General features: G+C 43.5%; 1 protein-coding gene across 2 annotated transcripts in view; it reads left to right on the forward strand.

The window, feature by feature from the left end:
* FMN2 (formin 2) overlaps positions 1-14,593 on the forward strand; it is a 454,592-nt gene that overhangs the window by 269,116 nt on the left and 170,883 nt on the right. For both annotated transcript variants that reach the window (XM_083176392.1, XM_083176393.1), the window contains exon 12: positions 10,605-10,664. In XM_083176392.1, coding sequence (XP_083032518.1) covers positions 10,605-10,664 — 60 coding nt within the window. The remainder of the gene's footprint in view (positions 1-10,604; positions 10,665-14,593) is intronic.

Genomic DNA, 14,593 nt, shown 5'->3' on the forward strand with positions numbered 1-14,593 from the left:
CTTGGCCCATGTCGACCATAAATCAGGTCGACCTTCCAGCCAGTCGACCTAATGGGGTCGACCTAATGACTGTAGACCTAAGTTCATTCTGACAGATGTACCGATTCCGCCTATATAACTTTATTGCTATCTGGCTCGACATTAAATTGTGAATGTCCTCTCTGAGAAAAGTCAGACCCCATATTTGCTAATTATCTAAAGTTTGTGTCAACATTCTGCTTCATCTTTGATGAACCCTGGGCGAATAATAATAAGGACATTCTGCATTTGCGGCAGAGGTCCAGAACTACTGTATGGTATCTGGTCCAATTAAGAATTTACCTGGAATGATGAGGCTTTCTATGCTGCCTTCTAGAACTGACTGTCTGGCCAGATTAAAGATGGAGTAGCCACAAGAGATTTACCTTCAAAGTTAATTTCCTTCTGTAAAAATGTTGACTTATGTTTCAGAGAAAGAGCCTCATAGAGGCTTTTTTTTTTCCTTCCCCCTTTTACCTGTATGTGCGCAATGGAAAAATGAAGTTGAGAAAACCTGTCTCTTTTTTCCCTGGCTCATAGGCTTAGCATGGCAAATAAATATAAAAAAGTGAGAGAGGAGAAGTTGAGGGAAAACCAGGAGAACAAATGAGAAAAGATGGGAGAATGTCTAACTTAGCGGGCCCAATAGGGGATAAGAGATACAATATAGATGAGCCGACAGACAGTGATAAAGTTCCTGATAACTCAATACGAATGGGTAGACTAGTTAGTCTCAATCTCATGCTAATGTTATACCTAGCACTTTAATAAGACATCCTAAAATATGTTAAAGCACCTACACAAGTTGTATGTATGTATGTATGTATGTATGTATGTATGTATGTATGTATTGTATGTATTGTCTTTGTAATATAAAATGCAATAAAGATTTAAAATGAAAAAAAAAAAAAATTGTGAATGTCCTCTCTGGGAAAAGTCAGACCCCATATTTCCTAATTATCTAAAGTTTGTGTCAACATTCTGCTTCATCTTTGATGAACCCGGGCGAATAATAATAAGGACATTCTGCATTTGCGGCAGAGGTCCAGAACTATGGTATCTGGTCCAATTAAGAATTTACCTGGAATGATGAGGCTTTCTATGCTGCCTTCTAGAACTGACTGTCTGGCCAGATTAAAGATGGAGTAGCCACAAGAGACTTACCTTCAAAGTTAATTTCCCTCTGTAAAAATGTTGACTTATGTTTCAGAGAAAGAGCCTCAGAGAGAAGCAGATCCACACATACCAAGGTTTTCTCTGCTTCTAATATATACACAACACATGCAGCATGAGCTTGCATATTGTCAAGAGGCGAAGCTGTGTTCAGTATAATAATTATTATATGCAGTTCTTTAGCAATATATAAATGTACTTAAAAATAATTCCTAAAATATTACATAAATATTTGAAGTGCACTTCATTAATAATTCATTAATCAGACACACAAGACAGACAACATATAACATAAATGGCTTGGCATATATATTTACTAATGTAAGGCTGGAAATGGCTCAAACTATCAGGCATCAAATTTCAATGCAACAGGCAATCAACCTTTATAATTACCAGTCCCGTATATGAGATACAATCTCTCCAGTGGCTATATATGTTGTTAATCTTGGTTCTTATTCCAATATATGTAGTGTCCAAATAAAAAGGCCTCCCTCTGTTACCAGAGGGGTGCTCTGGGTGCTGGAGATGGATTGTATTTGTAGAAACCGCTCAATGACTGTGGGTCCAGCGGTATTTCAGATTGTATGTGGTGACTGGGCTATACAGCTCCCAAAACGAGTTTCTCCGCCTGTGTGAACACGTCAGTGGCTTCCTCAACTATCTCTGGAGCACCGGGGACCATGAATACAGCAATTCTGTAAGGGCAGAAGTGACGCAATGTGCTGGGCGGAAGTGATGCCGCGGCACGTACCCAGGGCGGAAGTGAGCGCTAACAAGTGGGAAAGTGGGCGTTAAGCAACATCAATCAACACCCATTTAAAAGACTTGGAGGAGGGTATCCCAGTCTCTGCAACCATCCTGAAGAAGCCATTCATTTGGTGAAACTAGTTGATGCGAAGTACACTGGACCGATTGGAAGCTGGAGTGCACACAGACAGCGCCGAAGGGAGTCTGCAGACAGATATTCCACCTCCAAACCAGAGGACCCAAGGACCTGTTCATTTGAGACCCACTGATCCACACACCCACACTGTCTGTATATAAAGTATGTCTGTTTCACCTCCCACCCATCCCTCTGTTTGTGTATACCGGTATTAGCAAGTCATATTTAGACTTTGTGCAGAATTGTATCCCACAGCCAGGAATTACTTATTACATTTACAGTATATAATATATTTTTTACCAATTACCTATTTTTTACCAATTACCTTTTTACTCATATTTATGCTGTCCTCTAGTTGATGAATTGTTATTTGTTGATAATTTATATGTTATTTTACCAGATCAATAAAAGATCATCATTTTATAACCATGTTACGGTGATTATTTAAACCTTATTTAAACCTTACCTAAAATATCCCACTAGTGATTGACACCGTGAGGTGTACCTCAGTACTTCCCCACACTTAGCATCACCCCTGGACTAATACAGCACACTTGGCAGCACCCCATGAATTATAAGGCAGACTTGCCCTGGAATTATATGGCACACATGCAGGCACCCCTGGACTGATACGACACACTTAGCATCACCCCTGGACTGATATGGCACACTTAGTAGGACCCCATGAATTATACAGCACACTTGGCAGCAACCCATGAATTATATAACACACTTGGCAGCACTCCATGAATTATATAGCAGACTTGGTTAACCCCAGCAATTCTGGTTTTCTTGAGCGCTAGGGGCACGTGTGCTGTGTGGTACAGAATGCTGCCCTCTGGTATAGGGATGCCGCCCTAACAAGAGTGCTTACAAAGAAAAGAGAGCCAGTGGGCGCCTTCTGTACACTAAAAAGATTTAATCGATATACACATAGATACAATACAGGCGCCCACTGGCTCTCTTTTCTTTGGTTAACCCCAGGAATTATGTAGCAGACTTGGCTCACCCCTGGACTGATATGACACAATTAGCAGCACCCCATGAATTTTACAGCAGACTTGGCAGCAATCTATGAATTATATGACACACTTGGCTCACCTCAGGAATTATGCATCATACATGCGGGCACCCCTGACCTGAGACAGCACACATGGAATTATACGGCACAGATGGCGGCACCCCATGGACTCATATGGCACACATGGTGGCAGACATGGCTACATTCCTGCTGTAAAAAAAAGAAAAACTTTTATTGTTTTAATTATAAAAAGAGCAGCACACCTGGACTTATACAACAGACTTAGCAACACCCCATGAGTGATACATCACACTTGGCTCACCCCTGGACTGATACAGCACACTTAAGAGCCCTTGCATTAAAAATGTATATATTTTCATTAAAAAAAGGGCAGCTCCCCTGGTCTGATACGGGACACATGGAGGCACCCATGGAATTATACTGTACACATATTGGCACCCATGGATTTATACTGTACACATGTTGGCACCCCTGGACTGATATGGGACACATGCAGGCACCCCTGGACTGATATGGGACACATGCGGGCACCGCTGGACTGATATGGGACACATGAGGGTACCCCTGGACTGATATGGGACACATGTGGGTACCCCTGGACTGATATGGGACACATGCTGGCACCCCTGGTCTGATACGGGACACATGGGGGCACCCATGAAATTATTCGGCACACATGGGGGCACCCATGGAATTATACGGCACAAATGCAGGCACCCCTGGACTGATACGGGACACTGGGCAGCACAGTTGGACTGATACCAGGTAGCCCTGCAGTAAAAAAAAAAAAAATTCAGACAGCCCCTTACTTGTCCCCCACAGCAGTCCCATATAGCAGCCCCCCTTAGTAATGCCCCCTTAGTAGTGGTGCCTTCAGTAGTTCCCCCTTAGTAGTTGTTCCCTGGCTACTCAGTAGTACCCCCTTAGTAGTTGTACCTGGCCGTTCAGTAGTTCCCCCTTAATAGTTGGACCCTGGCTGCTCAGTAGTTGCCCCTTTAGTTTGTCCCCCCTCCAGCAGCCCCTATAGCCTGTTTAGTTCGCCCTTTAGTGTCTACCTCCCCTGCAGCCCCTATATGAGACCGCCACCTCTGCAGACAGCAAGGACGCATCCAAGCTGTATGACATTCACTTGCTGAATGAAGATGGCGCCAGAGCTGGGAATTATATAGAGATCCGGTTTCATGAGAATCCGACACGGGATGATGATGTTTTGGCCTCGGAAAAATGGCGGGACCCATCAAATCCAGCCTCGGATTAGGTACATTTGGGGTGGGGTGGGGGGTTGGATCTTTAGAATCTGAACCAGCTCATCTCTAATTAGAATGCTCCATTGCCCTCAGAACTCAACCTCTCCTTCTCAATGTTGGATTTCTCCATTCTGAACCTATAAGTTTTCTCATTATTACAAAAGCCTCTCATCCCCTAGTATTGTGTTTAACATGGCTTTGTTTGCACAATACCAAGATTGGATTGGAAGTCATCCCAAGTTCGTGCTTGGGGCCCTACATGCTTCGGGTCCTGTCTTCAACAAGTTGTTCCTGCACGGAGTTCTGAAACTAAGCCGTGTTGGTCTCCACCTCTAAAAATAATTATCTGATGTATTTAGCAAATCAGCAGGAGACATTCTGCCTTCCCATCGTGGGACTGTCCGATTGAGTTAATTCCTGGAAAGACTACCCAGAGGTCCCATTTATCCACTATCTCTACCTGAGGCACAAGCAATGTCTGACTATATTACATAGAATTATTGCCAAAGGCTTCATCCATCCATTATCATCACCTGCAGACCGGATTTTTTTCTCCGTTAAGAAAAAATATGGTGGCTCGAATATAGTGTGCTCAATGACATTGCTATTAAAAGATTTATATCCTCTGCCCCTGAATACTGAACTGTTAGATCGCATCAGTGGAGCAACTATCTTTACAAAACTGGATCTCCCAGGAGCGTATGATCTCGTCTGGTTAAGAGAAGTAGGTGTGTGGAAGATGGTGCAGATGTAGCTGGCCCTGCCTTTTTCCCTGAAGTGGAGACTGGCAGGGATTCCGTCCCCCGCTGCTGAAAAACTGGGATGTGCGTGCGAGACCCAGTCAGATGGAGCGATCCCCGGTGCTGAATGAGAGGTACTCCATCTGTATTTAAAACCAGAGATGGGCACTATGAGTACCTCGTTATGCCCGTTGGTCTCAGCAACGCTCCTCTGGTATTCTAGATCTTCGTTAATGAGATCTTTTGAGATTTGTTGAATCATCATGTCAAAGTATATCTGGATGATATACATACTGTACTGTACTAATTTTTGACAACAGTCTTGAGGAACATTGTCACTGGGTCAAAGAAGTACAGTACTTTCCTGTCTTTGTGCTAACCACATGTATTGCAGATTGGAAAAATGTGTGTTTGAAGTTAAGTAAATTCTGTTCCTGGGCTACATTGTTTCTGGTCTCAAGATGGATCCTGCTAAGCTACAAGCAATCCAAGAATGGCCTAGTCCATCAACTATTCGCAGTATTCAGCAATTTCTGGGATTTTCTAACTATTACAGAAAGTTCATTCCAAAATGTTTCCACCATTGTGGCACCTATCACAGCTCTCACTAGTAAAGGGGCCACTCTTTCCAATTGGCTTGGAGAGGCCACAGAGGCATTCCATCTGCTAAAACAAAAAATGATCTTGGCTCCTGTATTATGACAACCAGTCGTCTCATACCAATAAACTGGCATTAGAAGAATGAGGTCAGTATCATTACAGACCTCAAAAACGTACTATATTTAAAGACTGCCCATTGCCTAAAACCCGTCAGATGGGCGTTATTCCTTTCAAGATTCAAGTTCAAATTGTCTTTCTGTCCCAGATCATCCATCCGTAAGGTGGATGTGCTTTCCCATGCAAGGGAATTGGACAATGAATCAAAAACCACAGAAAAGCACCTCATCATCAACCCAATGGCTTTTACTCCTGGGAAAACATTTGTGAAACCAGCATTACGCAAGAATCTGCTACAATGGGCCAATGCTTCAAATTTTGTTACTCACTCTGGCATCCAAAAAAACTTGTGAGTTCCTTTGCAGGTCTAATTGTTAAAAGATCTATCTTGTAATGTTCAAAGTGTGCTCAGCACAAAACCAGTTGTCAAGCTCCAGCAGGACAACTTATTCCATTGTACACTCCTTATAGTCCCATCTATCCATGGACTTCATTACTGACCTTCCAGAATCAGCCAAATACAACACCATCTGAGTAGTCATCAACCGTTTTCTGAAAATGGCACTATTCATTCCTCTTACTGGTCTCCCATCTGCTTCCAAATTGGCCTTTTTTTATTAAAGATATGTTTATTGGATACATTAGAGAATACAGGAGTCTGTCCAAATAAGGTGACTTAGCTTATCAAATCATTAACAACATGGAACAGGAATCCAAAAACAGCGGAGTTCTGTAAAATATTGTATCTGATTTTAGGATGAGAAGTAAAACATTAAGTAGGTGTTTATTAAAACTACAGGACTAAGAAAGTCTGCAACTTTTTCCAATAGTTGGACTAATAAGAAAATTGAAGCATAGATAAGCAAAAGGGAGAGTTAGAAAAGGAGAAATAAAAAGAGAAAGAGAGAAAAATAGAAGGGAAAGGAGAGGAGTGAATAAGTGGGGGGAGGGGGGTGGCGGATCTTTGGTAGAAGCTCCTATCATGTGCCTCAGTCAATGGGATTGCAAAAATAAAAATTCATGAGGAATTGTTATATAAGATATACAGTAATATAGTGTATTGTAAAAGGGGCCTTAATCAATTTGTTAGCCATTACATATGGAAGGGATAGGAGGTTTGTTGAGTGGTCAACCATGGAAGGATTTAGAGGATTTGTTTGTAATGCTAGTCATAAATTCCATGCGGTAAGCATGCCATATACGGGATATGATAGATTGTAGGGATGGTGGGTCAGCTTTTTTCCAAATTGGCCTCCTTATTCAACCATAAGATATTCTGCCATAATGTTCCCGTTGGGAATATATGTTCTTTTAGGTTTCAAGGAATTAATATACGGACAGCAAAGAAACACCACAACAACAGACCAAGAAAATATTAGATTTATTATACTCAACTTCAGGAGGATAATTCATTGAAGTCAATAAATGATCACACATCCAGGGAGGCTTCAGTTTTCATTTCAACACCTGTGTGCAGGGCCGGTGCTAGGGTGTCCGGCGCCCTCCTGCAAACCATAAAATTTGCGCCCTTTCACATTGCCATTGCAACAAGCTGCAGCCCGATTGTGGGAGCGTATGCAACATGCGATCCTATGGAGGATCTCGGGTGCATGTACATGTCAGTGCTGTGTCCGCAAAACGTTACAGGCACTAAAGGTGCCCATACACGCTGTGAAAATCGCATACGTTATGGGCTAGATCGCATCGCACGGCATGCATGCGATGTGTGTGCGATCCGAATGCCCGCGGAAGCGCACTTCGCATCACATGAGGCTACTGCAGCATGTACAATGGGGCAGGTTCCATCTTGGCAGGGGATGGCGACACCAGCCGCCATCCCCCGCCAGGGCCATCTGCGCGCGCGCCCCCTTCCGACGGCGATTCCAGCCGCTCCGCCGGGTCACCGCCGGCTTGTCGGCGGTAACCCGGGGTCCCCGCCGCCTGCCCCCACCCCCCCTAACCCTGTCCGTCTCTCTGAGGCGGAGACGGTCAGGGTTCCCATCGCCCCGCACGCGCGTCTCAGTCAGACGGATCGCCAGCGCTGATGTTCTGGTGATTCGCCAGCAAGGAAGAGGCCTGCCCCATCTGTATGACCACCTTTAGGCACATAACCCAGCCCATTATTTAAAAAGTATCTAAATTAATATAAAAAAAAAATCTAAAATTATAAAAAAATGTGGGTACTTGTTTCCTAGTACGGCGCCCACGATTTTAATTGTATGACATCGGGTCTGAAAAATCGGTCGGATCGCATGCGACCAAATCGCATGCGATGCGATGCGACCGGCCCGATTTTTACATTGGATCCAATGTTAAATTGTACCTGACACCCGATTTTACATTGGATCCAATGTTAAATGCCCCCCAGACCCGATTTTTTATTGTATACCCACCCTAATGGTTAATTATTATGTCAAATGCCCCCCCCCCCATTGTTAACGCCACGCCACGATGAACGCGAACCCGAAACGCGGCGAGTCCGCGAGGGGCGGCGGTACGCGTCCTCCGACCTTTTCATACCCCCACTATCCACGTCGACGTTAAGCTGCTTTTATATAGTGTGGTGAGCGCAGCGAGCCACCGAGCCCGAAGTGTGGCGTGCGCAGCGAGCCCCGCGAGGGGACGCGCCTTACGTGTGAAGTAATGCGGGGCTCGGTGCGCTTGCCATGCTTCGGGCTCGGTGGCTCGCTGCGCTCACCACACTATATAAGATCAACTCCACGCCGAAGTGGATAGTGGGGGTATGAAAAGGTCGGAGGACGCGTACCGCCGTCCCTCGCGGGCTCGCTGCGCTCGATACACTTCGGGTTGGCATTCATCATGGCGTGGCGTTACCAATGAGGGGGCATTTGACATAATAATTAATGGCATACAATGCGACCGGTTTTTTAATTGTACGGGAAATGTCTTTGAAGGTTAAAAATCGGGTCGTCGGGTCTGATCGGGTCCCATCGCATACCTTAAGTTATGGTGTGCGATGGGACCTGACGAGCGCCGTGCTAGGAAACAAGTACCAAAATTTGTTATAAACATGTATAATAAAAGACTCACTGTTGTTTTGCTGTTTAAATCTTGTGCAGTCCCTCCCCTTCTATCTGCGTAGGCAGGACGCTGAGGACGCCATTACAACCCTCTCATGACTGAGGGGGAAAGGAGGTGAGAGAAGGAGGAGATGGAAGAAGAGGGGAGGAGATAGAGGGGGCGGAGTGTTGAGGACTGGCAGTGGCACTGGCACAGCTCACTGAGAAGAGGGAAGGAAAGGGAGGCGGCGCTGCTGCCTGTTCGTCATTTGATTGACAGCTGACAGGCGCAGGGAGCAATGGTTAGGGGGCGGATCCGAACAGGACATGTCATCCAGGCATTCACAAACAGCGCTGCATGCCTCAGCGCAAGTGTCTGTGAGTAAGAGGGGGCAGGTCGCAGGAGGAGGACAGTGTGTGTGCGGTGCAGGGAGCTGCTCAGCCTCTCCATACTGACGCCCGCTGTCAGACAGGCACTGCGGGCGGTGTGCAGGCTGTGTGCACTCGCGGTGCAGGAAGCAGCTGTTTATACTGCCGCCTGCCCGCTGTCAGACAGGCGCTGCGAGCGGCGTGCAGGAGGCAGTGACAGTGAGGGCTGAGGCAGCTTTAGCAGAGCAGGGAGGGAGACAGCGCCTTTTAAGCATGGCGCCTCCCTGCTTTGCAGGAGCTGCTGAATGGGTAGCGCCGGCCCTGCCTGTGTGCTTAGGAAGAAGTATAGCTTAATTATGTCAGTTCTGTCATTTTATCGTCTGTTCATCTGTCCCAGAGTGAGGCCCATTAGTTACTGTCCTCCATTAGTCAGTTATAATCAAAAACAATATTCCCTTATTTTTGGAGGGTGTCAGCCAATCTTTAAATAAAAAGTAGTAGTAAGTTACTCAGCATGAGTGCAGCTGTGCACCTGCCGGGTGACCTGGAAAACGTGCACTTGAGGACCGAGGTTAAGAACCACTGCTTTAAACAACAAAACAAAGGGACAAAGGTAGCAAGTGCTTATCTTAGTAAGGCAGGAGCATAGGACCCACCAACGCGTTTCATCTCTCTGACTTCATCACAGCTCACAACTGACATTTATTTGTTGACGTTTTCCAGAATAGATGCATTTCACTACCATTTAGGAGGAGGGCAGAGGAAAGCCATTGTTAAAAAGCAGCAAGCACTATTTGTACAGAAATGCTCGTGCAGAGGAGTTACCTTCCACTTCAGGCCAATTAGATATCTGCTATAAACAATCATTTATCCGATCAAGATGTCTTAAGCCCATAAACTTATTCAGAAAATTATAAAACTAAAATATACAGTATATAGCTGCAAGAGTAAGTTAAGGTACCCATACATCTGGCAAGTATTGGGGCCATTTCCTGTTTTGACAATTAAGGGGTCAGGGTATCAAAAAAATTTAATATACCATATTAGAAATCCTTGATTTCCTGATCCGAACCAAAAATGATCATTGATGTGTCTGTAGATATGTGGCTCACATTACCCATTATTAAAACCGTAATTACAGGTAATTTGCACAGGAGAGTGAGTTTGGTTTTACTCAGATTTACTCGGTCCTTTTCTACAAATTATCCCAATTTCAGATTTTTCAGTTTGGCTATCGGCTGTTTTTGATGGCCAATAAGATCTAAGTAAATGTGAGTAAAAACTGAACTTGCTTACCCATAATAATTTGGTGTCATTTTTTTTAATCTGTACATTAAACTAAGTAATCTTCCTCCAACAATTATTGTAATTATATTTTATTTACTTTTGTTTTAGGATAACAGCCGAAATCTTCTTTCATATATTGTTTCATACTACTTGCAACACTTCGATGATGTAAGTATAAATTTCATATATTTGTTTAACCCCTTCCTGACAGAGCCAGTTTTTGCGTTCCTGACAGAGCCCTTTTTTTCAAATCTGACATGTATCACTTAAGTGGGGATAACTTTTTTTTGCTTTTACTTATCCCAGTGATTTTGAGATTGTTTTTTCGTGACACATTGTACTTCAAATTAGTGGTAAATTTGGGTCGATACAGTCTGTGTTTTTTTGTGAAAAATACCAAAATGTCGTAAAAAATTGGAAAATTTAGCAATTTGCAAAATGTTAAATTTTCTGCTTGTGAGACAAATAATCATACCACTCAAAATAGTTAATAACTAACATAGACCATATGTCTACTTTATGTTTCCATCATTATTTCAACTTCCTTTTAATTTTTTTGGACACTAGGAGGCTTACAATATGAATAGCAAATTCTCAAATTTTCAAGAAAATTTCAAACACTGATTTTTTTAGGGACCAGTTCAGTTCTGATGTGACTTTGAGGGACTTGTATGTGAGACACCCCCATAAATGATACCATTTCAAAAACTGCACCCCTCACAGTATTCAAAACAGCATTTTGGAAGTTTGTTAACCCTTTAGGTGTTTCACAGGAATTAAAACAAAGTGTAGGTGAAATTTCAAAATTTCATTTTTTTTTGCAGATTTGCAATTTTAATACATTTTTCTAAGGAACACAGTACATTTTACTAGAGAAATGTGACTAAAAATTGATTCCCCCAATTCTTTTGTTTTCATAAATATCCTATATGTGGCCCTAGTGTGCACGTTGACCAAACCACAGGCTTCATAATAGAAGGAGCACCTACTTGATTTTGGAGCCTCCTTTTTATGAGATTATTTTTTAGGCACGATGTAGGTTTCTAGGCACCATAAGATGCTAAAATTTAGGAACCCCCCCACAAGTGACCCCATTTTGCAAACTACACCCCTCAGGGAATTCATCTAGGGGTATAGTGTACATTTCAAACCCCCAGGGGTTTCACCAATTGTGGTACAACTGGGCAGTGAAAATGAAAAATTACATTTTTTACACAAAAATGCAGTTCTGGCTCAAAATGTTTCATTTTCAGAAGGTATGAAGGAGAAAAAGCACCCCAAAATCTGTGCCCCAATTTCTCCCGAGTACGGCAATGCCTCACATGTGACCAAAAAATACCATTTGGGTGCATGGCAGGACTCAGAAAGGAAGGAGTGATTTTTGGATTTTGCAGCTCAGATTCTGGTAGAATGTTGGTGGGTGCTATGTTGCATTAGCAAGACCCCCCAAGCACCAATACAGTGGAACCCCCCCACAAGTGACCCCATTTTGCAAACTACACCCCTCAGGGAATTCATCTAGGGGTATAGTGTACATTTCAAACCCCCAGGGGTTTCACCAATTTTGATACAACTGGGCAATGAAAATGAAAAATTACATTTTTTTACACAAAAATGCAGTTCTGGCTCAAAATTTTTCATTTTCATAAGGTATGAAGGAGAAAAAGCACCCCAAAATCTGTGCCCCAATTTCTCCCGAGTATGGCAATGCCTCATATGTGACCAAAAAATACCAGTTGGGTGCATGGCAGGACTCAGAAGGGAAGGAGTGATTTTTGGTGGTGGAATGTTGGTGGGTGCTATGTCGCATTAGCAAGACCCCCAAAGCACCAATACAGTGGAACCCCCCCACAAGTGACCCCATTTTGCAAACTACACCCCTCAGGGAATTCATCTAGGGGTATAGTGTACATTTCAAACCCCCAGGGGTTTCACCAATTTTGATACAACTGGGCAGTGAAAATGAAAAATTACATTTTTTTACACAAAAATGCAGTTCTGGCTCAAAATTTTTCATTTTCAGAAGGTATGAAGGAGAAAAAGCACCCCAAAATCTGTGTCCCAATTTCTCCCGAGTACGGCAATGCCTCACATGTGACCAAAAAATACCATTTGGGTGCATGGCAGGACTCAGAAGGGAAGGAGTGATTTTTGGATTTTGCAGCTCAGATTCTGGTGGAATTTTGGTGGGTGCTATGTCGCATTAGCAAGACCCCCCAAGCACCAATACAGTGGAACCCCCCCACAAGTGACCCCATTTTGCAAACTACACCCCTCAGGGAATTCATCTAGGGGTATAGTGTACATTTCAAACCCCCAGGGGTTTCACCAATTTTGATACAACTGGGCTGTGCAAATGCAAAATTACATTTTTTTACACAAAAATGCAGTTCTGGCTCAAAATTTTTCATTTTCACAAGGAATGAAGGAGACAAAGCACCCCAAAATCTGTGCCCCAATTTCTCCCGAGTACGGCAATGCCTCACATGTGACCAAAAAATACCATTTGGGTGCATGGCAGGACTCAGAAAGGAAGGAGTGATTTTTGGATTTTGCAGCTCAGATTCTGGTGGAATGTTGGTGGGTGCTATGTTGCATTAGCAAGACCCGCCAAGCACCAATACAGTGGAACCCCCCACAAGTGACCCCATTTTGCAAACTACACCCCTCAGGGAATTCATCTAGGGGTATAGTGTACATTTCAAACCCCCAGGGGTTTCACCAATTTTGATACAACTGGGCAGTGAAAATGAAAAATTACATTTTTTTACACAAAAATGCAGTTCTGGCTCAAAATTTTTCATTTTCATAAGGTATGAAAGAGAAAAAGCACCCCAAAATCTGTGCCCCAATTTCTCCCGAGTATGAGAATGCCTCATATGTGACCAAAAAATACCAGTTGGGTGCATGGCAGGACTCAGAAGGGAAGGAGTGATTTTTGGTGGTGGAATGTTGGTGGGTGCTATGTCGCATTAGCAAGACCCCCAAAGCACCAATACAGTGGAACCCCCCCACAAGTGACCCCATTTTGCAAACTACACCCCTCAGGGAATTCATCTAGGGGTATAGTGTACATTTCAAACCCCCAGGGGTTTCACCAATTTTGATACAACTGGGCAGTGAAAATGAAAAATTACATTTTTTTACACAACAATGCAGTTCTGGCTCAAAATTTTTCATTTTCAGAAGGTATGAAGGAGAAAAAGCACCCCAAAATCTGTGCCCCAATTTCTCCCGAGTACGGCAATGCCTCATGTGTGACCAAAAAGTGGCAGGACTCAGAAGGAAAGGAGTGATATTTGGATTTTGCAGCACAAATTCTGGTGGAATGTTGGTGGGTGCTATGTCGCATTAGCAAGACCCCCAAAGCACCAATACAGTGGAACCACCCCACAAGTGACCCCATTTTGCAAACTACACCCCTCAGGGAATTCATCTAGGGGTATAGTGTACATTTCAAACCCCCAGGGGTTTCACCAATTTTGATACAACTGGGCAGTGAAAATGAAAAATTAAATTTTTTTACACAAAAATGCAGTTCTGGCTCAAAATTTTTCATTTTCAGAAGGTATGAAGGAGAAAAAGCACCCCAAAATCTGTGCCCCAATTTCTCCCGAGTACGGCAATGCCTCATGTGTGACCAAAAAGTGGCAGGACTCAGAAGGGAAGGAGTGATATTTGGATTTTGCAGCACAAATTCTGGTGGAATGTTGGTGGGTGCTATGTCGCATTAACAAGACCCCCAAAGCACCAATACAGTGGAACCCCCCCACAAGTGACCCCATTTTGCAAACTACACCCCTCAGGGAATTCATCTAGGGGTATAGTGTACATTTCAAACCCCCAGGGGTTTCACCAATTGTGGTACAACTGGGCAGTGAAAATGAAAAATTACATTTTTTTACACAAAAATGCAGTTCTGGCTCAAAATTTTTCATTTTCATACGGTATGAAGGAGAAAAAGCACCCCAAAATCTGTGCCCCAATTTCTCCCGAGTATGGCAATGCCTCATATGTGACCAAAAAATACCAGTTGGGTGCATGGCAGGACTCAGAAGGGAAGGAGTGATTTTTGGATTTTGCAGCTCAGATTCTGG

This window comes from Crinia signifera, chromosome 3 (assembly GCF_055691185.1).
Source record: "Crinia signifera chromosome 3, ASM5569118v1, whole genome shotgun sequence".
Lineage (NCBI taxonomy): Eukaryota > Metazoa > Chordata > Amphibia > Anura > Myobatrachidae > Crinia > Crinia signifera.